General features: G+C 40.9%; 1 protein-coding gene across 3 annotated transcripts in view; it reads left to right on the forward strand.

Moving 5' to 3' along the window:
• Nucleotides 1–27602, forward strand: part of JHY (junctional cadherin complex regulator) — a 63788-nt gene that overhangs the window by 8088 nt on the left and 28098 nt on the right. For 2 of the 3 annotated variants that reach the window (XM_082339809.1, XM_082339811.1), the window contains 2 exons: nt 9425–9941; nt 26617–26730. In XM_082339809.1, the coding sequence (XP_082195935.1) occupies nt 9425–9941; nt 26617–26730 (631 nt within the window). The remainder of the gene's footprint in view (nt 1–9424; nt 9942–26616; nt 26731–27602) is intronic. The other variant, XM_082339810.1, reaches the window with a different exon arrangement.

Below are 27602 nucleotides of genomic sequence, written 5' to 3' on the forward strand. Positions count from 1 at the left end.
TTGCAGATAAGGAACCAAGGCTCTGAAAGTTGTGTAGGTGTACGTAGCTACTAAGTGGCAGAGCCAGAAATTTAACTGAATGAACTCTCTTTTAACATCAAAGTCTGAGCCTCTAATTATAAGTATCTAGATAGGTGATCAAGGGCTGATCTGGTAAAGGATTCAGTTTTGCTCTCTAACAAAAATTAAAGGTATAACAACTTCAATATGGAGTAAACTGAGGCCAGATTAAATATGCATGTAAAATTATAAATATTAGTAAAGTAATACAAATTTATAAAGGATCCTGTGCCCTCAGAATACTATAAATATTAATGGCATTTTACCTTGGGCAGTAAGGTCATAGAGCCTATATTCCTCAGCAGCTCTCCTGGGAAACGGAATGTTTTCATTCATTGAGATCTCTCTCATCACCTGGGAAGTGTAGCCTTCACAAAAGATCCCACATTCTGTCTCATAAACCACCGTGTGCCAGAAATTACTGGGTGGGAGATAGGCACAGTAAGGTATTCTTAGTTGAACTGAATTTCAGAATTGTCTGAAGGTAAGAAAAGGATTCAGGAATAATTATCTGCATTTTTATGGTGGTATATAATTTTTCCTCTCAAACACTTTCATATATAGTTGACTCTTGAACAAAATGGATTTGAACTGAGCGGGTTCACTCATATAAGGATTTTTTTCAATAAATAGTACTGCAGTAGTACAAAATCCACAATTGGTTGAATTAGCGGATGTGGAACCGTGGATACAGAGGGCCGGCTCTGGGACTTGAGCATCTGTGGAATTTGGTATCCCCTGCGTGTCCAGGACCCAATTGCTCGCAGATACCAAGGGACCACTGTATGTTGTTTCCGATTAATAATGCAAGAATCAAGTGAAATATTGAATGATGATTTCTAGGACTTCAGTAGCAGTATGGGATAAGCAAAACAGAAAGTGGGTAAAGGGAGACTTAGTAAAAACTAAAACTCAGTATTTTAATTTCCCCCTCCAATTTCCCAGACTGTTTTGTAGGACACATTGGATATATTTAAGCTGAGGGGAGATTACTTCCTCTCATAAGTGTTGTAGAGTTTTGTTTTTTGGTTTTGTTTTTTTTTTTGCTGTGGTTGGGAGAGTAAATGTGACACTTGAGGCTAGATCTAATATTCTAGTATAACCAAGAACATTCTGAGAGCTTCCAGGAGTCGACTCTCATTCCTGTTAGTTTCTAGCAGCATTCATCCATGTTGATTTATATTGTCTTGATTAGGTTGATTTTCAATTTAAGGCCATTGGCTGGCCAACCTCTTTCAAATACATTCTACTATATACCGAATTCTAGGGGTTTCACAACAGTATTTGGGGATAGCTACTAGCGTTTTGGTTATTTATTTCTGATCACATGGGTATAGTCATAGCAGAGAAGTGACTTGTCGTAGGCATTATCATTGCTGTTCTTTTTAATATAAATTTATTTATTTATTTATTTTTGGCTGCATTGGGTCTTCATTGCTGCATGCAGGCTTTCTCTAGTTGCGGCAAGAGGGGGCTACTCTTCGTTGCGGTGCTCAGGCTTCTCACTGCGGTGGCTTCAGTAGTTGTGGCACACGGGATCAGTAGTTGTGGCACGCAGGCTCGGTAGCTGTGGCATGGGCTCTAGGTGTGCAGGCTCAGTAGTTGTGGCACACAGGCTTCAGTAGTTGTGGCTTGCGGGCTCTAGAGCACAGGCTCAGTAGTTGTGGCGCACAGGCTTAGTTGCTCCGCAGCATGTGGGATCTTCCCAGACCAGGGCTCGAACCCTTGTCCCCTGCATTGGCAGGCGGATTCTTAACCACTGCGCCACCAGGGAAGTCCCATCATTGCTGTTTTATGCTCACTTGCTCACAAACTATGCAGCAGTCAAACCCTGATGCGCTCCTCAGAGCAGGCACGGTGCCATCGTGACAGACAAGCAGAGGAGGGAGTAAGGCGTGTGCCTGGGCATGAATTGTGTCTATCAGAGGCACAGTCCCCGCCAGAAATGCTAAAGCCACTGTGACTCCTGGGATTTTATTGCCCTTGGAGACGACCACGAGTTCCTTTCTAGCTTATTTCCAAATGCGGATGCATTACTGTGTTAAAATAAGTAAATAAATAGTGAGTTTGAAACCTCCCAAAGTGTAATTTAAATTTACAGCACCTGCAATCTTGCAAGTTTATCAAGAGGATTAGGAAGGTTGTAACCAATGGATTGAATTTAAAATAAATGTTTTTTTTCCCAATGCTTATATACATCGCTGAGTTTCGCATGATAGGCCCAATTCAATTTAAAAATTAGTGAATTCTGAGAGCTGTTAGGACTCTTAAAGGTCAGTCTATTCCTTACTGTAAAAGGAGAAACCTGAGGCCTGGAGTGCATAACAAATTCACCCAAGTTCACACAGCTGCTCAGTGGCAAAATCTGGACCAGGACCCAGGTGTCAAGACCTGTCTAGTGCTTTTTCCCATGAAGTCACAGCTACCTGGCAATTCTGTTGCTGTAAATATCTGGCATTTAAAATACAAGAGACTCTATCTAAAGAAAGTGTATGCACCTGGAAATGTTGTAAATCTGGGTCCCTGGCTTTTAGCCATTGTTTCTGGAGAATGAAAAGAATATCCAAGCCTTCCACAGAAAATGTCTGGCTTGAGCACTGTAAACTCTCACTGAATGAGAGGAATTATATTTCTAAATATGTTCTGTGTCATACAGCATTTCCCTTGTGAAGATGCAGCCTTTGTTTCACATAAGATAATCTTAATTAGAAATGAGGTACGAGAATTTTACATTGCAATTACTAACACGCCCTCTTAAGATAATTTATTTTCATTTAACACTCAGATTGTCCTTGAATCAAGACTGGTACTAATAAGAACTTGGGGCAAATATCTGGTTATTTTGCAGCCATAAACCTGTTGTCAAAAAGAAAAAGAAAGGGACTTCAGCTGGAATTATCTAAACTATAATTGCAGTAAATAAACTTCACTAGATAACAATCCAGTCCCTTCACTTGAGTGTGTTTCTAAAGACAGTCTTTGGCCTTCGGTTCATTAAACTACCTTTCTTCTATTAAGATGTTTAATATTTTTAGCAGAATAAATGCCTGCATTAAATGAAATTTTCTGGGTTGTAAATAGCCTCCCCAAAGCATTTCAGTATACTTGTGGAACCATTTTATTTCATACTTGCAAAAGTGATTTTTTAATCCTTTGGATTTATTTCATTTTATTTACTTAAAAGCTGTTGATAAAAAGATTAAGATGAGCACAGAACTCAGAAATCCTTGGAAACAATTGTCAGTTTTATAGCTCCTTAAAGAAGCATTAAAAACTTTACACTTAAACAGAAAGTGAATTTGCTGTTCATATGCATAAAAGATTTAATGGCATATAAATTGGGAATAATTGTTCTGTTTAAAAGGATTAAATTAAACCTAAATCAATAATAACATGTGCAGTTTCAATTTAACTGCCTACTTAAAATAAAGTGGCAAATAAATAACTGCTAAATGATTAACAGCAATGCTTTTATTCACCTCCTCGACAGGCAAAATGACCAGTTATTGAATATTTTACTATGAGTGCAAAGGATGTTCATTGTACTAGAAACATGCTCTAATTTTAGTAATTTTTTGATTGAATACTAAACTGAATATGAGGCTCTTCGTCAAATGGAGATTTGATTTTATTTGGACTGAAGGTGTCACAGTCATGTTCAAATATGGTCCATTAGAGCCAGCAGATAGGATGGCATATGCATATGAGACCACCCTCCCCTTCCTCTCTGCATCCGTTTCTAACCTGGGCATCTGAAGGCCAGACCTGGCATCTGTTGTCTGAACAGCAACAAAAGCATTGTGTACTCATCGTCTGTGTAACCTTCCTATCAAATGGGGAGGGAATGAGGTGTTTTGTGTGCACACGATTACTGATGAAGGAGCACTTCACACTCATTTTGTTCCAGTGTGTTGACCTGGACCACACAACACAATTGAGCTTCCCGCACACAAGCTCAGAACAATGGGGTTCTTTAGTATCATGTTCTATTTCAACCATTAGATTTGTTTCTGTGAAGTATTACAGCTTTCCATGCTCGATAGTTTGCAAAACATAAACTCCCATTTGTCTCAACATATGGTTTCCATCAAAAGGGGAAGAAAGGGGCATGTTTTAAGATAATCATTGCAGGTGTACACGGTACAGTGTAATTAAAGCTCTTAGAAGAGCCACATTTTCCGATTCTCATCTTGTAAATACACATTATTAGAGTGTCTCTTCAAACGATTGGTTCAAAAACATCTTTCACAGCCAGAGCAACTCATTATGTCTGATTTGTTTCAAACCCGTCTGTATTTTCTAGGTTTCACTTAAAATATCAGTCTTTTTCAGGGCATGTGAGATTGCTTCCGTGGGCATCTAAGAATGGCAATTTGTTGAGGCTAGAAATTACAGCTCTTTCTGAAGGTCTAAAGTAATTGAATTCTCCCAGTTTTATCTTCCTCATCATCTTTCAGCAGTTCTTAAAATATCTCATCATGTGGAAACACTGACATTTCTTAATCCCATTTCCTAAATTACCGTTCAAACAGATTCTCCGTGCTGCCTAGGTCGTGGTAAAAAAAAATTGGATTTTTAAAGATAAGTGTTCATTCTTTCAGGCCACTAAGGTGCCACTTAGTGCATCACGAGCCAACTTCGTGTCCTGGAAATAACTTAAGCCCTAGGGAGAGAAGAATCCCATGAGATCCATCAGGAGGAAGCCATAGTACACACCAATGTTGTGTCATGGTGACAGAACACAACACACAGCAAGCAAAGACCAGTGATGGAGCTTGTTGGCATGTGCTTTTATAGCCGGCCCTTCCTGGGACCTTCCTTACTCCATGCCAAGAACATAGTTCTAAGCATATATACGTATATAAATGTGCTTAATACTCTCAACGACTATGAGGTAGGTACTATTATTTATTTTTTTTAGGTAGGTACTATTATTATCCTCATTTTATTGATGAGGAAGCTGAAGCACAGAGAAGTACAATAACTTGCCCACACTCCCACGGTAACTGGTGGCACCAGGGATTGAGCGCAGGCAATCCGATTCTAGGACCCTTGTCCTTTGACTTTCTACGGTACCATTTCTCAGAACCAAAATACTCCATACCATTTATTCCATGAGACTGAGGGGTGTCTATAGCCCTGACCATGGACATCATGCCATCATCAGCTAATGCTAGTTAAGTCTGGTGACCAGTCTGAGTGCCAGTTTTCTTAGTATAACTGCAGAGATGGAAGTCAGGGACTCCATTTCCTTCAATCATCAAAGACTACCTATTTGTTAAAAAGAGTGGGCATTCCTCGCTTATTGACTCTTGTGAGTTCATCATAGGATCACAGAACAAGAGAGTTGGAATGGACTTTGAGATATCATCTAGCAATTGGATCTGGAAATAAGAGGTCAACATATTTTCATTGATAAACAAGGTCTGTCCTCCTAGTTTAAATGCCCATAACATTCTGTACTTCTTTCTGCATCTAGTTTATTACTTGATTATTACTGTTGGTGCATAAGATCCGTCTGCCTGTCTTCCTCACTCAGCAGCCAGTTCCATCCACCTGCTTCTGTTTCACTCACCGCTCACCTCCAGTGCCTAGTATGTGGGCAGCCACTCAGTACATATTTGTTGACTGGCCAACTGACTGACCGACCGATTCACTAACTCCCCTAAGGCAGGCCCTGCAACAACACCTGCTTCACCACCACCTCTGGGATTGGCTGTGTGATACAGGGCGAGTTACTGGACAGGAGCCAGATCCCAGGGCCAACTGCCAGGGTCTATATCCCGGCTCCACCACGTATGAGCTCTGTGACCTTGGAAAAGTGACACTCCAAGCCTGTTTCTTCATCTATTAAATGGGCATAATAATAGCACCTCCCCATAGGGTTGCCATAAGGAGAAAACTAGAGATTCACTGTAAGCTTTCCCTAGATCAGCACGTAGTAGTGTGTGCTATCTTCCCAAAGCCAGCACTCTACAACTCACCCAGAAAAGCAGCAAGACAGTGGGCTCCAATAACGTGTGTTACTTTTAAAGGTTGCCAACCCCTACTCTAAAGAGTGCAGAGGACAGGGCTACCTGTTCTAAAACTTTGCCCCAAGAAACCATATGGCCTCTGTACAGAATCCTTTCCAAAAACTCATCACTTTGCCTATCCAGAAGTATTTGTCTTACTATAACATCTTTGCTCTCTAATTAAATGATTTTTGCTTAATTAAATAAATCCAAACTCTCAAGTTAATGTAGTTAAGCCAAACCCTTCACAGAGTTTACAAAGCCCTTCAAGATTTCACCTCTGCTTAAGCCTGAGTTCTAATCCTCCCACCCTCCATTTTATCCACGTAGAATTTGTTCTTTGAAAGCCCCATGTTCTCTCTCCCCTCCATTCCTTTTTACGTGTTGTTTCCTCAGCCTGGCTTACACTTGCTGCCCTTCTTAGCCTTCGGTCTCAGCTAAGCCATCACTTCCTTCAGAAAGCTTCCCTTTCTCCCAAGATGGGATTGGGTGTCCCTCCTGAGTCCTGATGGCCCCATGCTCCTCATCAGGGCACTCATCACTCTAATCACAAATAGCTCATTTCCTGGTCTGTATCCCCCACTAGGCTGTGGGCTCACCACTGTATCCCCCTAACTTAGTATGTGCTCAATAAATATAGAATCAGTGAACGAGCAAATGCATGAGGAAAGTTAAATTCTGTCGAATCAAGTGAATGAATGAACGAGGAGAGTTAGACTCACTTTTTCCTTTCAATATATCATAGATACGGGAAATGGCATGTTTCTTCATTTCAAAAAATCTGTATATCTTTATTTACTTGAAGATGTACTTTCATCTTTTCTTCCCCATCTAAACAACCACTGCTGAACCTTATACTTAATGCAGCACAAGATAAGCCCTAAAATCATTCACTGATTTGGTCCAATGCAGGAAGTTTTTCTGCATGTTTAGATTCTAATTTACTGCTGTTGGGTTTTTTTAAAATAAATATCTAATGCTCAGTTATTGATTGAAGCATCACTTGTTGCTTCTTCTGCCCAGAGCACAGGTTAGAGGTTAGGGAAGGAAGGATAACCCTCTGTCCCTGCTGCCCAGGACCTTAACCAGGTGAGGAGATATGGTTGCCATAGTGAAAAGTGAAATAAGCACAAATACAGAACATGAAGTAAGCTATATTGTCTCATTTTGATTTTATGCAACCTTGAGAAATAAACAGAATAAATATAATTGATCCCCTACTTACAGATGAGAGAAACCAGCTTGGAGGTGACATGATTTGCCAGCTGATGTACAGATAGGTAGTGGCAAACCCAGAACTTAAGCCCAGGTCTGTCCAGTCCCAAATCTAGATGATGCCCTGCTGGCCCCCTCGCTGCCCCTGGGACACTTCATGCCCAGTGACCCTTGGAGCCAAGTGAAAGGCAGGGCCAAAAACTCCTGTAAGTTCTCGTGAGGGGACATCACATGGAGAAACCTTCTCAAAGCCTCCGAGGCAGGTAGCCCTGTGGAGTTTCGGGAGTGGCGAGTTGCACAGTTTGATGTCGATTTCCTGACAAATATGGACCATCTCCATTCAGGCACTTTGCTGGAGGAGAATATCATTTTTCTTCCCTTGGTGGAAAAGGAAGAGCAGCCTATCCCAAGGAGTTTTCCATCTTAATATGCGAACTAAAAATTCAAAGTTACAAGGGGAATTCCCTGGCAGTCCAGCGGTTAGGACTCAGCACTTTCACTGCCGTGGCCCGGGTTCAATCCCCGGTCGGGGAACTAAGATCCCATCCCGCAAGCCTCGCAGCGCAGCCAAAAAAAAAAAAAAGACACTAAAAATTCAAAGTGACAATTAAGCAAGACATAGGAGTTGGGGCTTTCTGCTCTAGTTTTTGCTTTACATCAAATCAAAGAACTCTAGGTCCACATTAAGAAGACTAAATTAACATTAGGGGCACCATTAGTTTGTTTACCCAGCATAAAATTATGTCCTCTATAAACGGGAATATCAAATAGCATAAAAAGCCCAGATGATTTACATTTTCTTTTTGATTAGAGGATTGCATCTACTGTACCAAGGAAGGAAAATCTCTCCCATTTAGCTTTTGAAGATCAAAGCAGCCATTAAATATGGCATATTACCAGCATTTTTTTTTCTTTTTTGGTTAAGACTAGGAGGTACTTTACAAATTGAGATCGTCATGGAGAAAAGGGAGGACTTTATTTGGGGTCATATGTACTGATTACAGACCAGTTCACTCCCCTCGGGCTGGACCCTGTGCTTAGCCTTTTATTCAGATAGGGCTGTCTACAGCTTAAAGCTCACACTGACCTGTCTACTGAGTTTTGTGTACATAGACTTGACCAAGAGAGTACAAACTGAGAGCTTTCAGAGGCACCATCTGATTCCAAAAGTTAGAGATCTTTCTATAGCACATTTGATAAAATCTACAAAGACGAAATGAAGTCACAAGTAAAAGTCACTGATACAGGAGGATGAACCTATGTAGGTATTCAGTTGGGATAAGTCTTGCTTTCCTCCCACGAAAGGCTCAGACTGAGTCGTTGTTCAGGCAACAGTCGAATTTCCCTTGCCAGATAAACAGCTAAATGTGTAGCTCACTAGCTAAGTGTGAAATCCATTTTATCTTCAGCAGCTTGTTACTTATTCAACTTATGGTGTGTCTTAAGTAATAGCATTCCTTGCATCAAGGCCATTTACTGGTTTAACATTATAGACATTTGTTTTCCAGCATATAGAAATTAACCATCCCCCATTTTTTTTAAATCACTGAATTGTACACTTTATTTTTTAAAATTTTTAAAAATATATTTATTTATTTATTTTTGGCTGTGTTGGATCTTCGTTGCTGTGCACAGGCTTTGTCTAGTTGCAGCCAGTGGGGGCTACTCTTCATTGGGGTGCGCGGGCTTCTCATTGCGGTGGCTTCTCTTGTTGCGGAGCACAGGCTTTAGGCGTGCGGGCTCAGTAGTCATGGCTCGCGGGCTCTAGAGCACAGGCTCAGTAGTTGTGGCGCACGGGCTTAGTTGCTCCACAGCATGTGGGATCTTCCCGGACCAGAACTCAAACCCATGTCCCCTGCATTGGCAGGCAGATTCATAACCACTGCACCACCAGGGAAGTCCCCATCCCCCATTTTTATTTCATATTTCAATGAACTTAGATAATTATGACTTTTTGCCCTTATGTGTAGTGTGTAGGTCTAATCTGAGCCTGGGATGTGTCTTTCCCATGTAGACAGTAAAAGGAAAATTGTAGGAGAAAGATGGAGATTGATTTCGAATAAGATGATCAGCTAAAGAGAACGAGTAAATCTGTTTGGATAAAGGACTTGACATTTCTTTTCTGCTTTGGGCAGTCAACAACCCATAGAAGACAAATACTCAGACCTGCGATATGACCCAAATTGGAAGAGGAAAAAAGAGGAGGGGAAGTTGTTGGGCGTGGAAGCATTGCCAGAGTCTGTGAACAGCTCTGCAGAAAATCTGACTTTGAATCCACTTTACCCTTCCAAGGAGACTTCGATGGAACTCTCAGGGAGGAAAGGTGAACAGAAGAGCCCACAGAGCACAGCCGCCTTACTTGGGAGTGAATTTTTAAGCCCAAACTACGAGCATGGTGCCCATTGCAGCGGGCCGTTTTCAGCGCTGAGCAGCAGTGACCTGGAGGAGAAATCCAGCAACCTCTCTCAGTACTTGAAGAGTTCAAGTTCACATAGTGAGGTATTCCTGCCAGGATCACGCGGCCCTCGGCGAAGGAAGTCCAAACAATATTTTGTGGAAAAAAACAAGCTGACTTTGGGATTACCCACTCCGAAAACGGACTCTTATCTTCAACTTCACAATAAAAAACGGCGGGAAACTCACCCAGAACAGGTATGTAGCAGCTACTTAAAAATCCCTTCTGAGCACTAGACTGGAATTTGCCTTTGTTTGAAATGGCTAGGTATCACTTCCTTTGGGATGGTGACATCATTGTAACCACCTGGCTGAGTAAAATGAACTCCATGTACCTTGCCCCTCTTTGAAGAATCAGGGGAATTATTCCACAAATTCTTGAGAGCAAAATAAAAGCCATCAGTGGCTTACAGTGCTGTAATTCAATTATTATATTCAAAATGTTTCTATTCAAGGAACCGTAGATTTTTTTTTTTAACTGTATGCTCCATTAGATAAAATACAGGGCCGAGAGTTTGATTCCCTATGTTGGTTGCCTTTGTTCCCACTAAGGCACTGGTTTTCAACCCTATTAAATTCCTCCAGTACATTGGAGGTGCAATGACACACTCATATCAATAACAGCAGCTCACTTACAGAAGTGATTCTCAACTTAGATTCTGTATACATATTGGGTGGTAGTGCAAGGGGGACAGGATACAACATGAGTATTTTTTTAAATTATCTAGTCGATGCTATTATCTTTCTATTATCTTTCCAACTTCCATTGATAATCACTGTACTGTCTTTTATCCTGTGCAAACGATGTGATACCATTATGAACTTTAGTCTCCCCATCTATAAAACTGGAATAATAATAAGTGCCGTCCCTTTCTCATCTGATCGTTTTGAGGGTAAATTCTATCCCAGATGATGGATTCAAAACCTGTTGGAGGACTTCCCTGGCGGTCCAGTGGTTAAGACACCACGCTTCCACTGCAGGGGGCACAGGTTCGATCCCTGGTCGGGGAACCAAGATCCTGCATGCTGTGCGGCACGGCCAAAAAATAGAAAAAAAAAAAAAAAAAAGCCTGTTGGAGCCAGTAAACTTAGTCCTATTTCATGGGTGCACATAAAGATCCCATCAGCCCACTTCCTAGTTGATATGTTCGTGAACATGGAAAACAGTGGCTAGATCAGTGCATCCACCACCCTTATTGAGGAGACAACTTGAAATTCATCACCCACTAATGTGGGATCATTTTCAAATATGAAGGAGAGGTTATTACATTAAATAGGCATGCCCTTAGACCTCTCCCAAATTCAAACAGGTATTATGTAGAGTACTCTCACCTGTTCTAACCTGTAAGTATTTCCTGATAGAACAAGAGGGATGAGGTGGGTGAATATTTGTGATTTTTTCTTCTTAATTGAGAAACTCCTTATACGGTCTTAAATGATTATGTCACATCCCTGCCTTTGTAACTAATAATAAAACAAAGGAACGGGTGTGTATATTTAGTTGATTATCAAAATGAATACTTAGCTGACTTCAAACAGAATTTTTAACATTTTTGACTCAGTTTTAGTTGTTAATGTACTTTTCCATAAAACTTATGTGAAATTTTGAATTTTGCTTGGTTGCTCATTTTAAAATATAAATTCTGTGAAAAATGTTTATAGCCAATAATTTCTCCTAGACTAGGACAATATTTTTCCTTTGTTTTTAAATGTATTCTCAAAAGAGAAGAGGCAAATAGTGAGGCCAAAAAAATTACTTATATTTCTAATAATAAAAGTGAAAAAAGATTTATTATAAACTGTTTAATTGATTTTGTAATTGCTAATTTTTCTTAATAGTTATAACTTAAGTTTGCAAACAATATCATGGTGTGTTCCCAGTGATTCCAAGCATAATTTTCTTCTCATTATGCCAAGGAGGAAACTTTAAAGCATTTTAGGCTTGCCCAGTCTGTAAGCTTGTGAATTATTCTTTGAAGTGGCCATTGACTTTGTCCCCCACTTTCTCCAGGTTCAAATGTTTAAGGACTGATTGCTAATTATATTCAAAATTGTTGCTTCACCATTTTCCAACCTATATTTCCTTCATTTTACTCCTATTCTTTTAAAAAAGGATACAAATTAGTTTGACCTAACAATGATAGAATGATAGGCGTAACTTGTTTATTGAATTATAGTCAGTAGCACGGAATGTGTTCCTTTCAAATCATTATTTATATATGCAGTATGTGCAGGTTTTTCTACCAGTGCAGATTATATGTCCCCTGATGGGCAGGAACTATGCTTTGCATTTATTTTTAACCTTCATGGTAATTAGCCTAACACACTGTAAGGGCTCAGTAAGTATATGGGAAATGAAACGTGTCTGTCTTCCATCACCTCCAAACTATTCGCCACCTCCTTCTCTTTACTGTGATTTGAAGTTTATGTGGGAGAAACGGTATTTCTAGAGCAGTGGTTTGAAGTTCTGGCTGGATATTAGATTTGTCTGAGAAAAAAACCCAAAGTGATTCTCAACTCTACCCAGACCAGTTTACATATCTGGGTGAGAGCTCGAGCATCAGTATTTTTTTTTTAAAGATCCTCACGTGGTTCTAATATGAAGCCAGGTTTGAGAAGCATTGTTCCAGACTAGAGCAGTGGCTTTTGTCCTTGGCATCACGTTGGAATCACCTGGAAAATGAAGAGAATACTGGTTCCTTGGCCTGCAGCCCTGAAACTCTAATTTAAGTCATCTGAGGTACACTGTAAGCATGGGGAGCTTTCAGAGCTCCCCAGGTGTTCCTAGTGTTTCATTAAGACTGATCTAGAGGGCTTCCCTAGTGGCGCAGTGGTTGAGAATCTGCCTGCTGATGCAGGGGACATGGGTTTGAGCCCTGGTCTGGGAAGATCCCACATGCCGCGGAGCAACTAGGCCCGTGAGCCACAATTACTGAGCCTGCGCGTCTGGAGCCTGTGCTCCGCAACAGGAGAGGCCGCGACAGTGAGAGGCCCACGCACCGCGATGAAGAGTGGCCCCCGCTTGCCGCAACTGGAGAAAGCCCTCGCACAGTAAACGAAGACCCAACACAGCCAAAAATAAATAAATAAATATTTTTTTTTAAAAAAGCAAGGAACATGACTTTAAAAAAAAAAAGACTGATCTAGAGCAGTGATTCTCAAACATTAGATGCATCAGAATCATCTGGAGAGCTTGTTTCTGGACCTAACCCAAGGATTTCTGATTCAGTAGGGGTAAGGTAGGGCCCAGGGATTTGAATTTTCTACATGGTTCCAGGGGAACGCCACTTCTGCTACCAGGCCAACACTTTAACAACCACTGATCCTTTTTTCCCTCAAACTTTAAGATACTTATGAACGCCCTGAGGATCTCGTTAAAATACAGATTTTGATCCAGTAAATCTGGGGTGAGACTCAAGAGTCTGCATTTCTATCAAGCTCCCAGGTGATGGCAAGGCTGTTGGTGCTTGGACCACACAGAAAGAACATAAAAGGTTTTTCAAAAACCTACAGTAACAATTGTGCAAGTCAGTACCCATTGACCCTTGATGTTTGCAATGGCTGATGGGATTATTTTGTTGATTTGGGGGTGGGAGGTAAGAAGCTGGAGTGGCGGGTTTGGAGGCTGTTTTATATTCAGCAGCATCCATCTGGAAGGTTTTCATATTTGAAAATCTGTTTTCCCCTACTCATTTCTTTGAAAGAGATGACAAATATCTTAAAACTAGAAATATTGAAAGGATAAATGACCTCTGTTGTTCAATGAATGAGTAAATGTCAATTACCATTACATGCCAAGAAAACCCAGCTTTTAATACATCATTTTGTTGCAAGCCTCCATGCCCAGTTGAATCAGACAGGGTCTTAAGCAGTGTATTGTATTTGGGAAGATTTGGAAGTAAGTCTAAGAAGTTCACAACATCCCAGTAAAAAATGTGAACCTTTTTTTTAAAAAAATAAAACTTGAAAAGTTCACACTAAAAAAAACAGGCAATAATAGTAAAGCAGGGATTTCCCTGGTGGCGCAGTGGTTAAGAATCTGCCTGCCAATGCAGGAGACACGGGTTCGAGCCCTGGTCCGGGAAGATCCCACATGCTGCAGAGCAACTAAGCCCGTGTGCCACAACTACTGAGCCTGTGCTCTAGAGCCTGCAAGCCACAACTACTGAGCCTGCATGCTACAACTACTGAGCCCACATGCCACAACTACTGAAGCCTGCTTGCCTAGGGCCCGTGCTCCACAACAAGAGAAGCCACTGCAATGAGAAACCCGCACACCACAAGGAAGAGTAACCCCCGCTCGCCGCAACTAGAGAAAGCCCACGTGCAGCAATGAAGACCCAATGCAGCCAAAAATAAATAAAATAAATTGTAAAAAAAAAAATGATAAAGCAAGCTCTGCAAATTAAGAGTCATAAGAGAATCTAGCCCCACTAGATAACAGAGTATATTTTAAGCCTCAATAATGAAATAGTAGGGTAATATTTAATGCATATACAGACAGAAAAATAGAAGAACAGAATAGAAAGTCTAGAAATAGAACCAAATTAGTGTGAGAATATATGATCTGATATTATGATTTGATAAAGGCAGGACCCAATTTGAGGTCCAAAATCTACAAAAGACTGATAGATTTGACTACAGTTGACCCTTGGACAACATGGGTTTGATCTGTACAGGTCCACTTATTTGTGGATTATTTAAAAAATACATACTACAGTACTACACGATCTTTAGCTGGTTGAATTCACAGATACAGAACTACAGATATGGAGGGCTGACTGTAAAGTTATACATAGATTTTCAACTGTGTGGAGGGTCAGTGCCTCTAACCCCCACTTTGTTTGAGGGTCAACTGTACATAAATATCAAAAGCTTCTGGGGCTTCCCTGGTGGTGCAGTGGTTGAGAATCTGCCTGCCAGTGCAGGGGACACGGGTTCGAGCCCTGGTCTGGGAAGATCCCACATGCCACGGAGCAACTGGGCCCGTGAGCCACAAATACTGAGCCTGTGCATCTGGAGCCTGTGCTCCGCAACAAGAGAGGCCGCGACAGTGAGAGGCCTGCGCACCACGATGAAGAGTGGCCCCCGCTTGCCACAACTGGAGAAAGCCCTCGCACAGAAATGTAGACCCAACACAGCCAAAAATAAATAAATAAATTTAAAAACAAAAAAGCTTCTGCAAGAAAAAAGGCATAAGAAAGCCAAAATATAAAGAACTAGAAAAAATATTTCTAATTCATATCACAGCCAAAACACTAATAGCTCTAATATATAAAGAGCTCCTAGAAATCAATAAGAAAAAGACTAATATCCCAATATAAAAATTCACAAAAGATATGAATAGATAATTCACAGAAAAGTTAATACATAAGGCTATTAAACATACAAAAAGATATCCAACTTTGGTCATTATAAGAGAAATCCAAATTAATACTACATTGGGATTCCATTTTTCATCTATAATTAAACCAACAAAATTCCCAGTTTTTGCCCAGTTTACCTCTGGGCAAAAAAGTATAGTCAAGCTGGTGAGAGAATAAATTGGATTAACTAGTATGGGGGACAATTTGTTAATATCTACTTAAAATACAAATACTACATACACTCCTTGAGAAAGCAAAGCATAATGGCCAAGAGTATAGGCTTTCGAGCCAGGTTGGTTGACACTGACACCTGCTGGCCATCTGACCTTGGGCAGGTTGCTTAACCTCTCTGTGCCTCAGTAACCTCATCTTTAAAATGGAGATGATACTAGTACCTTCCTCAAAGGGTTATTAAGAAGATTAAATGAGTTAATATATGGAGAGAGCTTAAATCAATGCCTGGCTTATAGCGACCACTGTATACATGTTAGTAATTATTATTTTTTAAATTGACCCAACATCTTCCACTCCCAGGAATGTATCCTAGTTATATGTGTGCAGTTTTGAAATAACCCTTGAACAAAATCATTCATTTCATCCTCATTTCTAATAGCAAAAGATTAGAAAGTACCCAGATGTCTATCATTTGGGGAATGTGTAATAAATTATAGTACATTCATATAACAGAGTACACTGTAGCTATTAAAAAAAAAAAATGAGATGTTCCTCATGAACCATTATGGATGGACAACCTATCAGGATTTATTATTACTAAGAGAGAAGCTAAAGTTGTATAGAAGTGTATACAGTACAAAAAAGTGGGGAGGAATAAAAATATACATATCATATCTTCTTGGTATGCTTTAAAAAAGTGAGAAAAGATACATAGGTGGTTAATTGTAGAGGGTGGAGGGGGAGTAGGGTGGGAGCAAAACTTTTCACTTTATACCTTTCCATATCTCTTATTTTTGAACCATGCCTATGTGTTTACAATATACAGTGTTTTGTAGGAACCCTGGTAACTTTACACCCCCCTGATTGCTCAGGGTCACCTAAATTGCACTTTTGCTTGAAAATAATGGCTCAGAGTAGAACCACTAATTTTTAAATTCAATTTCTCCACAATCATTTCACCATTTTTCATAGATCTGTTAATCTCACATTAAAATGCACTGGAAAAATCACCTTTTAATACATTGCAAGATCTTAGTCACATGATGTGTGAGGCAAGGAACTGATGTAAAAACCAACACACGCTAGAAGGCACCTAAGTATCACAGTCGGCCAATAACTTTGCTGGTGAATATTCAGTACTTACTTTTATTTATGATTTGTTTCATAACCATAAGTATTTGTCTGAAACTCACTAGAATTTGAGTCGATTTATGATCTACCATTAAAGGAAATTGGCTCTTGAACAACGAGCTACCTTTTTTTTTTTTTTTTTGGCTGCGTTTGGGTCTTCGTTGCTGCGTGCGGGCTTTCTCTAGTTGTGGTGAGCGGGGGCTACTCTTCGTTGTGGTGCGCGGGCTTCTCACTGAGGTGGCTTCTTTCATAGCGGAGCACGGGCTCTAGGCGTGTGGGCTTCAGTAGTTGCGGCACGTGGTCTCAGTAGTTGTGGCTCACGGACTCTAGAGCACAGGCTCAGTAGCTGTGGCACACGGGCTTAGTTGCTCTGCTGCATGTGGGATCTTCCCGGACCAGGGCTCGAACCTGTGTCCCCTGCATTGGCAGGCAGATTCTTATCCACTGCGCCACCAGGGAAGTCCTGAGCTACCTTTCTATCTTGATTCTAATGTGACTTTGAAGGCTGATGAAGGCGAAATTTAGTAGGGGCTCAGGAAGGAGCAGTAAGTGCTTTATACATGTTATTCTGTTTTTTCCTTGAAATTTCTTAAAGAAATTACAGATACTTTGCAATGTGCACTATAGAAAGGTTATTCAATTACCTACGGCCTTCAAAACAATATAAAGTCCTATATAGAATCCACTACCCATGCTGAGCATCAGCACGTCTTTGAGACTGTTGCTGAGGCAGCAGGTAACTCAGCCAACAAGCATTTATTGAGCAACACTGTGTGCTAGGTACTCTTCTTAGTGCTAGGGATGTAACAGAAAATAAGACATGCAGAGCCCGGCCTTCAAGGGACTTACATCCAGTCAGGTGACAGGAAACATGTAACAAAATAACTTCAAGTAGGGATAAACATCTCAAAGGACACTGAAACAACTTTCTTTAATAAAGTAATGAGCAGGGTGTAACTGGGATATTTAGCGAGGTACTTGGGGAAGGGCTCTCTGAGGAGATACCATTCGAGTTGAGACGTGAATGGATGAGAAAGAAAAGACTATGTAAGCTCTGGGGCCCCAGCCTTGGAAGCAGCATTCTCTCCTAGGGAGCAACACAATATAGTGGGAGAAGAGATGAAACTGAAACAGAACACTGGTTTGGGAGTCAGACTATCATGGGTTAAATGCTGGCTTTTCCGTGTATTGGGTGGTACCACTAACTAGAAATTTGAGCAAGTGACTCTTCAAACCTTATCTTCATCATCTATTGTATGGGGTCCATTTCTGCCTTGGAGAGCTATTGGAAGAGTTTATACAAAGCTCCTGACACGTGGCAGACACTCAGTGAAGGGAAGCTGTTATTACCACTGGTCATTCCTCAAGCCATGAGAAAGGAATCCACCCCGGGAATAGGTTCTCCTAAACAGCTTTTTTTTTTTTTTCAGGCTACAGTGTCTCAAAATGAAAGGGACGTGACTGCAGGTAGAATAAGAACAAAGTGCTGTCAAAAGAATAACATCTGTAGGCTCTAGCAGCCCATTCTATGATGTGACTCCCAAAAGACTGCACACAACGAGGGTGGACACACCTCACACTCTCCATGCCGTCTCCTGAGGGTCCCCAGTCAATCAAACACTGCCCCATGGATTACAGGACCCTACAGTCTTGTACCCAACTTGTTGGCAATATTTCTTTAATAGTTGCCTTTGGTCTCAGTTATATTTCAAATATTTACACTTGGTGATAAGGAACATACGAATATTTGACACTTTGGTTTTGAAGTACAATTTCATATCACAACTCTTTCAAATCTATCTTCTCCACTGCCTTCACAAGTGTTCTTCTTAGATACAAATCTGATCATATCAAGCTCGTGCTTAATGAGAGTCCCTGTTGATTTCAAGATAAAATTCTAACTCTCAGAGTGGTACTCGAGGCCCTTTGTGACCTGGCTCCTTCCTGCCATTTCAGCCTCATCCTTTGTCACTCCTCCCTTGCATCCTATGCTCCAGTCATACTCTGGGAACTCACAGCTCCCAGAACCCAGCGTTTCCCCTGGGCCTCTGTCCAGGCTGATGGATTCCTTTTCCCTGTCTTGTTTGCTTGGGAAAATCTCAGCCTGCTTTTGAGATTCAGCTCAAAGTCCCCTACCTTTATGAAGACTCTCTGAGTTCCTCCCTCATCCTTGAACATCCACCTTAGAATCCATAACACCACACTGCACTATTTAGTGTATGTGTCTGTATGTCTTTACATGACTCTGAGCTCCTAAAGGCCTGGGCTGGCTCATCTCTGAACTCCGAGAGCCTGGCGTACAGTAAGCACTTTCTACATCTTTTATGAAGGAATGTGATTTTTAAATAGTTTTGGGGGGGGTTCAGAATTTTACCACTTTCAAAATGAAAAAATAAAAAAGACTAATGAGCTTGTGCTCTTGACTTAAATAATGGAATTTGGCATTGAAAGACCAGATTTGAGCCCCATTATTATTAGAGCCAATTATTCCCTTTGGTAAATAAAAAAAAATCTTGCTGAGCTTTGTTTTTCCCCATCAGAGTGAGGTTACAAATGTTTGCCTTCTTCTACAGACCCAGGATTATTTAGATGACCAAATAAGATGCTGTATGTGAACACTTTGCATAATCATATAGCCCTGTATAAATATGTTATATTTATTATTGAACATTTGATTTGAATTTAGCCTCCTATTGGATAAGATTAATATCTAAGTGATATAACACTCTCCTTTTCCATGGTTTTAAATTTCATGGTTTGTGAAACTTTTGGTTGTCTATAAAATTAAACTTTACCTTTATTTAAATTATGATCATCTTTTTCTAATTATGTTTGGTTAGAAACACAGAATTATTTTTTATAGAATTCTTCCAGTTTGGTGGTGTTTTTGAGTCCCATGTCTCATATTATACTCATTAAAAATATTCTTCTACAGAGTAGGTACTCTGTGTATGTTCATTGATTGATCTTTTTTTTTTTATTTTGCCCTGTGCAACCACAACAAGAGCACTTACTTATGACAGCATAATTTAAATTGAACTTTATGGTTTTTCAATACAAGAAGTTTCTTAAGCCATCTTTCTTGTATGCACTATTCAGCACTTATTTATCTGGTCTGTGGAGTGACACTTCATTAATTCGACATTACTGAGGAGGGATCCATGGAAAGAAAACTTTCCCCATAACTGAAGCACGCCCTTTCGAAAACCAGAACTTTAACAGAATTAATCATGTCTAAGGATAGCTGTCAAAAATGTGCCTGGAGAACCTGATAATTCTGTGCTGTCTTACCCAGGCCATAGTGCACTGTTGTGCAGTGAAGTCGAGAGCTATGGTGATGGGAACCATCCTTTGCCTCTTTACTGAATGCCCCCAAATGCTACGATTCTGTGGTCATTTTATACACTGCTGTCAGTGTATATGCTCTTCAGGCGCTTCCGGCCAAGTGGGAAGCAGACATGTAAACAGTCAGGACCAAGTGACAACTGCTGTCCTGGAGACATGTCTGGTCCCAAAGGAACCCAGAAGAAGAAGTACCCAAGTCTGTCGGGGGAAGTCAGAGAGGGCTTCACGGAAGAGGCAGTCATTGAACTGAGTCTTTAGGGAGAAGTAGAAAGTAACAGGTGGAGGTGGACAGCAAAGTTACCACAGGCAGAGAGAGCATATGGGGTGGCATGAGGGCGAGAAAGGACACCGTTTAAGTAGAGACCTGTGGGTACGGGAGGAACCACTTTGGTGCTGGTCACGAACAGGCAGTTGGTCAGTTAATCAAGTAAAGTGGTTAAAGCAGATATGACAAACGATGACCTTAAGTACTTTACTTTCACTTAAAGTATATAAATACACATTAATTCGCCAACCTTTTACTGAGGGGCTGGGCCTTCCTGTCAGTGTATATTCTATGGACGACAGTTTTGTATTGTCTTTCTCACATCAGTTTGAAAGATTTTTGGTGTCCACTTCTGATTGCTTGAAAGCAACATAAAAACTTAAAAAGTGTTTAGAAACGATCTAAGATCATAATCTTTCTAGATTTTTGTGACTGTTCCCCTAGTCTTTTACAGACCCCCCCCCCTCAGTTGTTATTTTTCCATTTGCTTTATTGGGTCATTCTAAATTATTTAACTTATTTTTCATGGAAACAACTCTCTATTCACACTCAGATTTCTCCAGATGATCTAACCTTTAAAAAGAAAGTTCATAATTTTAACAACACGTACAATAGGAATAGACAGGTTTGAGAACACACGTAAAAGACTCTTGGTAAACATATAACTCAACTAGTGGAAATAGACGTACCAAGGCATACCACAGAGTAGCCGACCAGCCATGAGCATTCGGCCCACTGTCTTAAGAAAGGACTGGAGAGTGTTACTTAACCTAGCGAGTTAGTTAAGGAGAACTTCGTGCTGTGCATGACTAGATCATGAGGATGGGAGTGTGCGTATTTAGGCTAGAGAAATGGGCATGGGCCTTTCATGTAGGCCCCTGTGTGTCATTTTAAAGTGGGGGCTCTCAGGATGTGGTCCCTGGACCAGCAGCATCAGAATCGCCTGGCAACTCATTAGAAATGCAAATTCTCGGGCCCCAGCCCAGATCTCCTGAGTCAGAAACTCCGGGGTGAGGCCTTCACCTCTGTGTTTCAACAAGCCCTCTAACTGATTCTGATACATGCTCAAGTCTTAGAACTACTGTGCTAGAGAGTTAGGCCTTTCCTCTACATGACATGGAATCATTGAAGGATTTTAGTAATGGAGCAGTTTGAATCCTGTGACCATCCAGAGGTCACACTTACAATATTCTGAGTTGTGTTATGGGGAGTTCAGGTCGCTAGCTAATCAACCTTCACAGACATTTCACAACACATTCCTAAAAATCTCTTTTGCGTTCTTGAAAATGGTTGATTGCTTCGTTCATTTGCATATAATTATTAAGAGCTTATTATGTGTCAGGCATTGTCCTAAGTACTTGGAATACATCTGTGAACAAAGCAGACAAAAATCCCAGCCTTCGTGGGGCTAACCTTCTATTAGGAGGAGACAGACAACAGACAAAACAGATAATCAGCGTATTAGTAGGTGATGTAATGGTGAGGAGAGAAATGAAGCAGAGCAGAGGGAGAGGGGATGCTGGGAGTGGGGTTACAACTGTAAATAGATCACAAAGGAGGTGGGAGAGAGCGCCATGCAAATATTTGAGGAAAGGGCTTCCTTGGAAAAGGGAACAGCAAATGCCAAGGGCTGAACTGCTGAAGGGCCATTGGGCCTGGGGCCGAACCAACGAGGGAAAGAACAGAGATGGGATCCTAGCTTCCACCTTGTTTTGCTGACAGCCTCCAGGCTTTAATATAAACCACAGATCTAGCCAGATAAACGATGCATTAGATGTGTTCTGATGTAAACGGAGCGTCCAGTGAGCAATGTAGATTGATCTTCTCACTCAGTAATATTTATTGAGCACATATGCGCCAGGTACATCCAGAACCACCACGTAGCTCATGGGAGTAGCGCCTCTGGAGCTGAACGGTCCAGCAAGGAGTCCCTACTTTTCCTGCCCTCATGGGACTTAACATCTAGAGGCGAGACAAACATAATGACCAGGGTGAAACTCATCACACAAGGGAAAGGACAGGGCACTAAGGCCGTGAGCTCAGGTGCATCTGGTATAACCTCCTCCAGGGCGTCAGGGAAGGCTAACTATATTTCAGCCAAGGCTAGAACAGTGAATGGGATTGGTCAGAATAAGTGAGGTAAAGGGGAGTTTCCAGGCAAAGAATGGCCCCGTGCGTGGACCCAGAGCAGGTGGCCCAAGAGCAGACCTGAAAAAGTACAGTCTAAAGAGAGCAGGGAGGGGAGGCTGAAGAGTAGAGGAGGGAGGGCCTTATAAACCTTTAAAGGTAAGGGCGATGGAACAGCATCAAAGGATTTTAAAGTAGGTGACTGGCATAATTAGTTTGGGGTTGTTAAAAGCTCAAGTATCTTATCTGGAAAACGAATGTAAAAATAATATACCCAGAGGTGTCAGTGTCATCAATGTCTTCCTGAGCACGTATGTGCTAAATACTGATACATTACGAAGTGTTCTACAGGATGGAGAAAGTGGCCAGGCAGAGCCAAAACATTTCAGGTTTCAGGTGTTTTGTCTCTAATAGCTGAATAATTAATACAAATCCCCAGATAATTCAAACAGCTGTACTAAATCCCCGTGTTGGAGCCTGACCGCGGCGGGCTCTCTGTGTTGCCATGCCTTCACCTCTTCTGCTGGCCGTGTGTCAATACAGGGGGCAGTAGCATTGATCTTAGCAGGTGCAAACCGACACAGAGCAAAGTGTATTAGAAATAGGACAGAGTTAAAACTGCAGATCGCTCACTAGCCAAGTTGACAAAGAAACATCAACTGAGTCCGCTGATTATGCCCCAAAGAGGGGGATTCAATAACAGCTGTGTTGGAATGATGGCAAGCAAATACCACATTTAGAAAAATAGGATTCTCTGGCCTATTTTAACTGGGATATATGCTCGTTGTTAACACCATCAAGGAATGAGAATAACAAGGAACCTAATAAATTAATGCGAGACTCCCCACGACATCTAAACACAAGGTTATTAACAGAAAGCAATAGAGGAAAAAAGGACCCGAACCTCCCAAGACTGCAGGACCACACAGTGATATTCTATTTAAACATGTTTCAGTGTGTGTCTCTGCGGATACACAGTGATTCACATACAGCTCTTGGAAAAGCATCAACTTTTTTTGTGGCGCTGATTCTCTAAGAACCTGATGAGTTTCTTTGAGAGAGAAGTAGCAGCCCAATCTAGCTCAGCTGTACTCAATCTGAGTTGCTCTCCTACATATAAACCCTCACTTCAAAGCCAGGAACATAATGTACAATTTTTTAATGGCTCTAGACCCAGGCACTCAGGCGCTCTGCTCTGCGCCTTACCTCAGTGTAAACACCTAATCAAGATTGCCTGCGCTCCAACAATAGCAGCCAAATGCAATTCGAGAACCACAAGCCTTTGAAGTCCTCCCAGCAAAGGCCGGTTTTCTAGTCTGGGATAATGACATGCCATGATTGCTGTCTTTGTTGTATCTTTTCAGTGGAGAAGCAATTATGGCCCCAATTTAACAGAATAGACATTACACAGCTTATGATGCTCAAAATGCAATTTCATTTGATCATTTTCTCGATTTGATTGGTATTAATAGAATGGTTCGCCAAGGAAAAAAAAAGAAATAGCTAGCAGAGGTTGTGTCCCATTCCACTTTCAAAGAGATAATGTAGAAGTATGTTTTACTCACCCAGAGACTTAGTGGAGTGATTCAGACACCAAGTTCTACCAAAACAGCCTGTGGATGGAAATATTATACATCCTATGTTCTCTGGGGAAGGAAGCGTAGGACAATGTATTTTTCATTTGTAAACTTTTTATCAGAGCTCCATAAGGGATCCCATCGTTGTTAATCAAACAATTAATATCACCAGTGAAAAACCAAATTAACTAAACTAAGTCCCCTTTACAAAAGCCGGGAATCAAACCCCCTAGTGGCAGATCTAGGAATAAACCCAACTTCTCCAAGGCTCCAGCTTGTCCAAGACATTGTGTGTTTGAGGTTTAAAAAAGGATTATTTCCTTGCCTGCTTAGGCAGCCTATTTAGATTTTTTTTTCCTGCCCCGACCTTCATTTCTCCTCCAGGATGGAGTTGATTTTTCTTTTAAATAAGTTGTGTATCTGTTTAACGTCATGGCAGTAAGGGACTGAAGCCTTTGAGAAAATGATGACAGAAGCTGTAAAATCTAATACTTTTATTATCATCCCATGTTTCTGGAACCAGTGAGGGACTGAGAGATGGAAACATGAGAAGTGGTTCCTGACCTTGAGCATTTATAGCATTTATAACTCCAAACTTTCCATCTCAGCACAAGTTAAACTGTTCCATGGTATTGTGAAGTTTTCCATTTGCAGAGTAGGTAATCACTCAAAACCTGTTGATTACTTCCATTTGTAATTTAAAAATTGCCATGATCCAATAGTACATTTTGTTCCTTGTATTAGCGGTGAGAATTCAAACATGGAAAAAGTTATATTTTCATTTATTCCCATTTTCAGATCAACCTTTAAGTACTGAAACTTTCACACTATTTCCCTTATTTGTATATATTAGTAGCGCAATTGTGATAGGGAAGCATTCAGGTAGGAAGGGGTTACACCCAAAACAAGAGGAACAAATTGTCTTTCTTGTGCCAGAGAAGCTACCTTGAGTAGTAAGGAATGAGGTTATCTTCACTGTCAAATGCCTGCTTACTAGTTAATATTTAACAAGTATTTTTGCCTCTTTCTGCATTGAATACTTGTCTGCATAAGTATGAAGTAAAAGTCAGCAGCAGAGTGAGAATTTAAACGCAGCCATGACAGATTCTAAACCCCATGCTTTTTCCAGCGTTCCACCTTGCCGCTTCTCACACCGCACAGCCCACCAGGGGAAATTTAACAAAACAAGTATCAAATCCTGAATCTAAATTTCTAAATTAAGGACATCAGTTTAGAAATGGGGAGACCAGCATCTTGCAGGTGACAAAGCAGGGGGGCCACAGGACCTCATATGCATAATCTTTCCCAGGAGGAATGACAAAGACGTCTTGAGAAGTCCTCTATATAAGAGAAGGCTTGGGGAAGGCATCTTAGGTTCTACCAGTTTAGGGCTGTTTTCCGAAAGAGGGATTAACTTATTCTACGTTATTTCAAAGGGCAGAGGGATAGAAATTACAGACAGACCTATCACTGCTCTTATAAGGAAGAACTTTATAGCATTTAGGTCTCTCGAGGATGGAAAATAACGTTCATCATTGATAAAACAGAGATTCAAAGGTCTAACATTTTCCTCCAGGGAGTGTTTGAAAGGACCAGGTCTCCCACAGAAAGGAACTGTTCACAAGCCACCTTGTTCCTTCTTTTTCCGTCAAGATCTTTAAACCTATACGAATAGTGACAAGCAGATAACTCCTGCCTGGAGAAGGGGCAAGTGATTAGGCAGCGAGGGGAGGAACGTCTACCAGGGATGGTACAGAAGCACTAGAGAGTGTACTGGATAATTACCGCCAGAATCTTTGCCAACGTTACTATCGCAGAACTTTAAGTTTGCTCTCTGAAATGCTACCTGGTGGCTAGAATTCCGTATAGCACAGAAGACAATCTAATTCCTTGACTTAAAACAGGTAGCTAATGAGAGCCTCCATAATTTGGGAACCTAAATCCATCAATAATTTGGGGACCTAAATCCCACGTCGCTGCCTTCATCACTGGCTCCCAAACCTGTCTTCAGGTTAGACCCACCTGGGGAGCTTTCAAAGTACGAGACTCATATCTGGGGCCACCCCCAGAGCTTCTGATTTAATTGATCTGGGATGGGACCAGAACATTAATTTTTAAAAGCTTCCTAGGTTATTCTAATATCTATCTAAAGTTGAGCACCACTAACCTACATCATTCCAATTTATGGGGTGTCAAAACTACAGTCTGCAAGTCAAAGATGATATTTCTAATAAGTGAGTTAATTTAGCAAAATCGCTAAATGTACAGTCTCTGGAGTTAGACTGCCTGGCTCCTCTGCTTACTAGCTGTTGATTCTGGGCAAGTTACTTAACCTCTCTGTTCCTCAGTTATCTCATTTGCAAAAAGGGGATAATAAAAGGTACATACCTGGTAAGATTGTTGTGAGAATTAACATATATGAAGTGCTTAGGACAGCTATCATGAGCATTCAATGTATATTAGTTATTTTTATTGTTCTTATCATCATCTTGGAGTACAGTGTTATTTCATTATTTGTTTGGCATACTTAAACATTAGTTGCAGCGTCTGGCTCAGATAACTGTTCTAAAATCAGGTCCCCTGAGTATGTATTGAGCATTCAGGTTTTTTTCCATAATCTTACGGAACGAATTTTTTGTCCAACCCAATAATTAGTAGTTTGACCTCAAAACACCAATTCTCACGTCATCCCTGCAAGAGAAAACATTGTTTATTCCCATTTTCCTTGGGAATAATCCAGATGCCTAAGGACTGAGATGAATCCTTGAAATGAACTATAAATAAAATGTAACCCTGCAGGACCTCTTTCTAGAGTACAGACTCGAGCCCCATGGCCATAAGACTAAAATGAATCCAGTTAACGTGCTGTATATGTTTTACCCCCTTAGATCTCCTACCCCGTCAGAGTAACTGACAAGCCGTCTATTCAGAACACCAGAGAGGTTGGAAATGTCGCTATCGACCCTGAAGACAAATGGCATCAAAGAGCCCAACAGCTAAAGGTCACCTGCTAGATTGAATTTTAAGTGTGTTTCAAGGGTTACTGCTGGATCTAAGTGATGTTTGTGACTGACATCTTATCACTTAAGGGTTTATTCTTATGCCACCTTCTGATGGGTAAGACTGCCTTCTGCCCAGATGGGTCATTACTTGCTCAGCTAGCCAACCCTACCCACTTTCCCAACGTTCTATTTCCTAGAGAAAAATCATCATATCACTCTTCAAACATTCAGAGGAATGGCATGGAGAAAGTACAGGCAGGAAAAAAAAAATCACAGTTCCAAAATATTGTCCAATACTCTGCTGCTCCCAAGTCTGTTTCCTTTTGGAGTTATCAGTCATATAGTATCCCTAGGTGATGGGGGATATGGTCCCTAAAAATGGGTGGGAATCCTCAGAGCCTCACTGAGCCCTCGTTTGCAGAACATAAACACCTACTACCTAGTAATTTAGCGTGATGACATCCCTTTTTTGGCCATGGGTTTACTACTTTGAAATCACAATGCAGTTTCAGGGAAGATTTTTATGAAACCGTCCCCACTGATTGTTTTGCTAGAAGAATCAAGAAAAGCTCTAGCAGCTGATGTCTTCTTAATCCAGTGTATAGTGTTACGTGGGGCAGTTGCTCTTGGACCGGGTTTTATACCTGCTTCAGAAGGGATAAAGCCCTTTGAAATCACCCAGCCTATAGGGCCTGTTGACATCATTAGTTAAAACTATGTACAGTGGAAAAGTAAGAAGAAGAAGAAGAAAATTCATTCCAGTTTCAGAAAAGTTAGAAAAGGGGGACGGCTCAAATCATCTTTTTGCCTCTGCAGTAGCCTCCAGGCTACTCTTAGAGTTGCCAAAAAAAAAAAAAAAAAGAAAGAAAGAA

The sequence above is a fragment of the Balaenoptera borealis genome (genome assembly GCF_965194805.1).
Source record: "Balaenoptera borealis genome assembly, chromosome: 11".
Taxonomy (NCBI): Eukaryota; Metazoa; Chordata; class Mammalia; order Artiodactyla; family Balaenopteridae; genus Balaenoptera; species Balaenoptera borealis.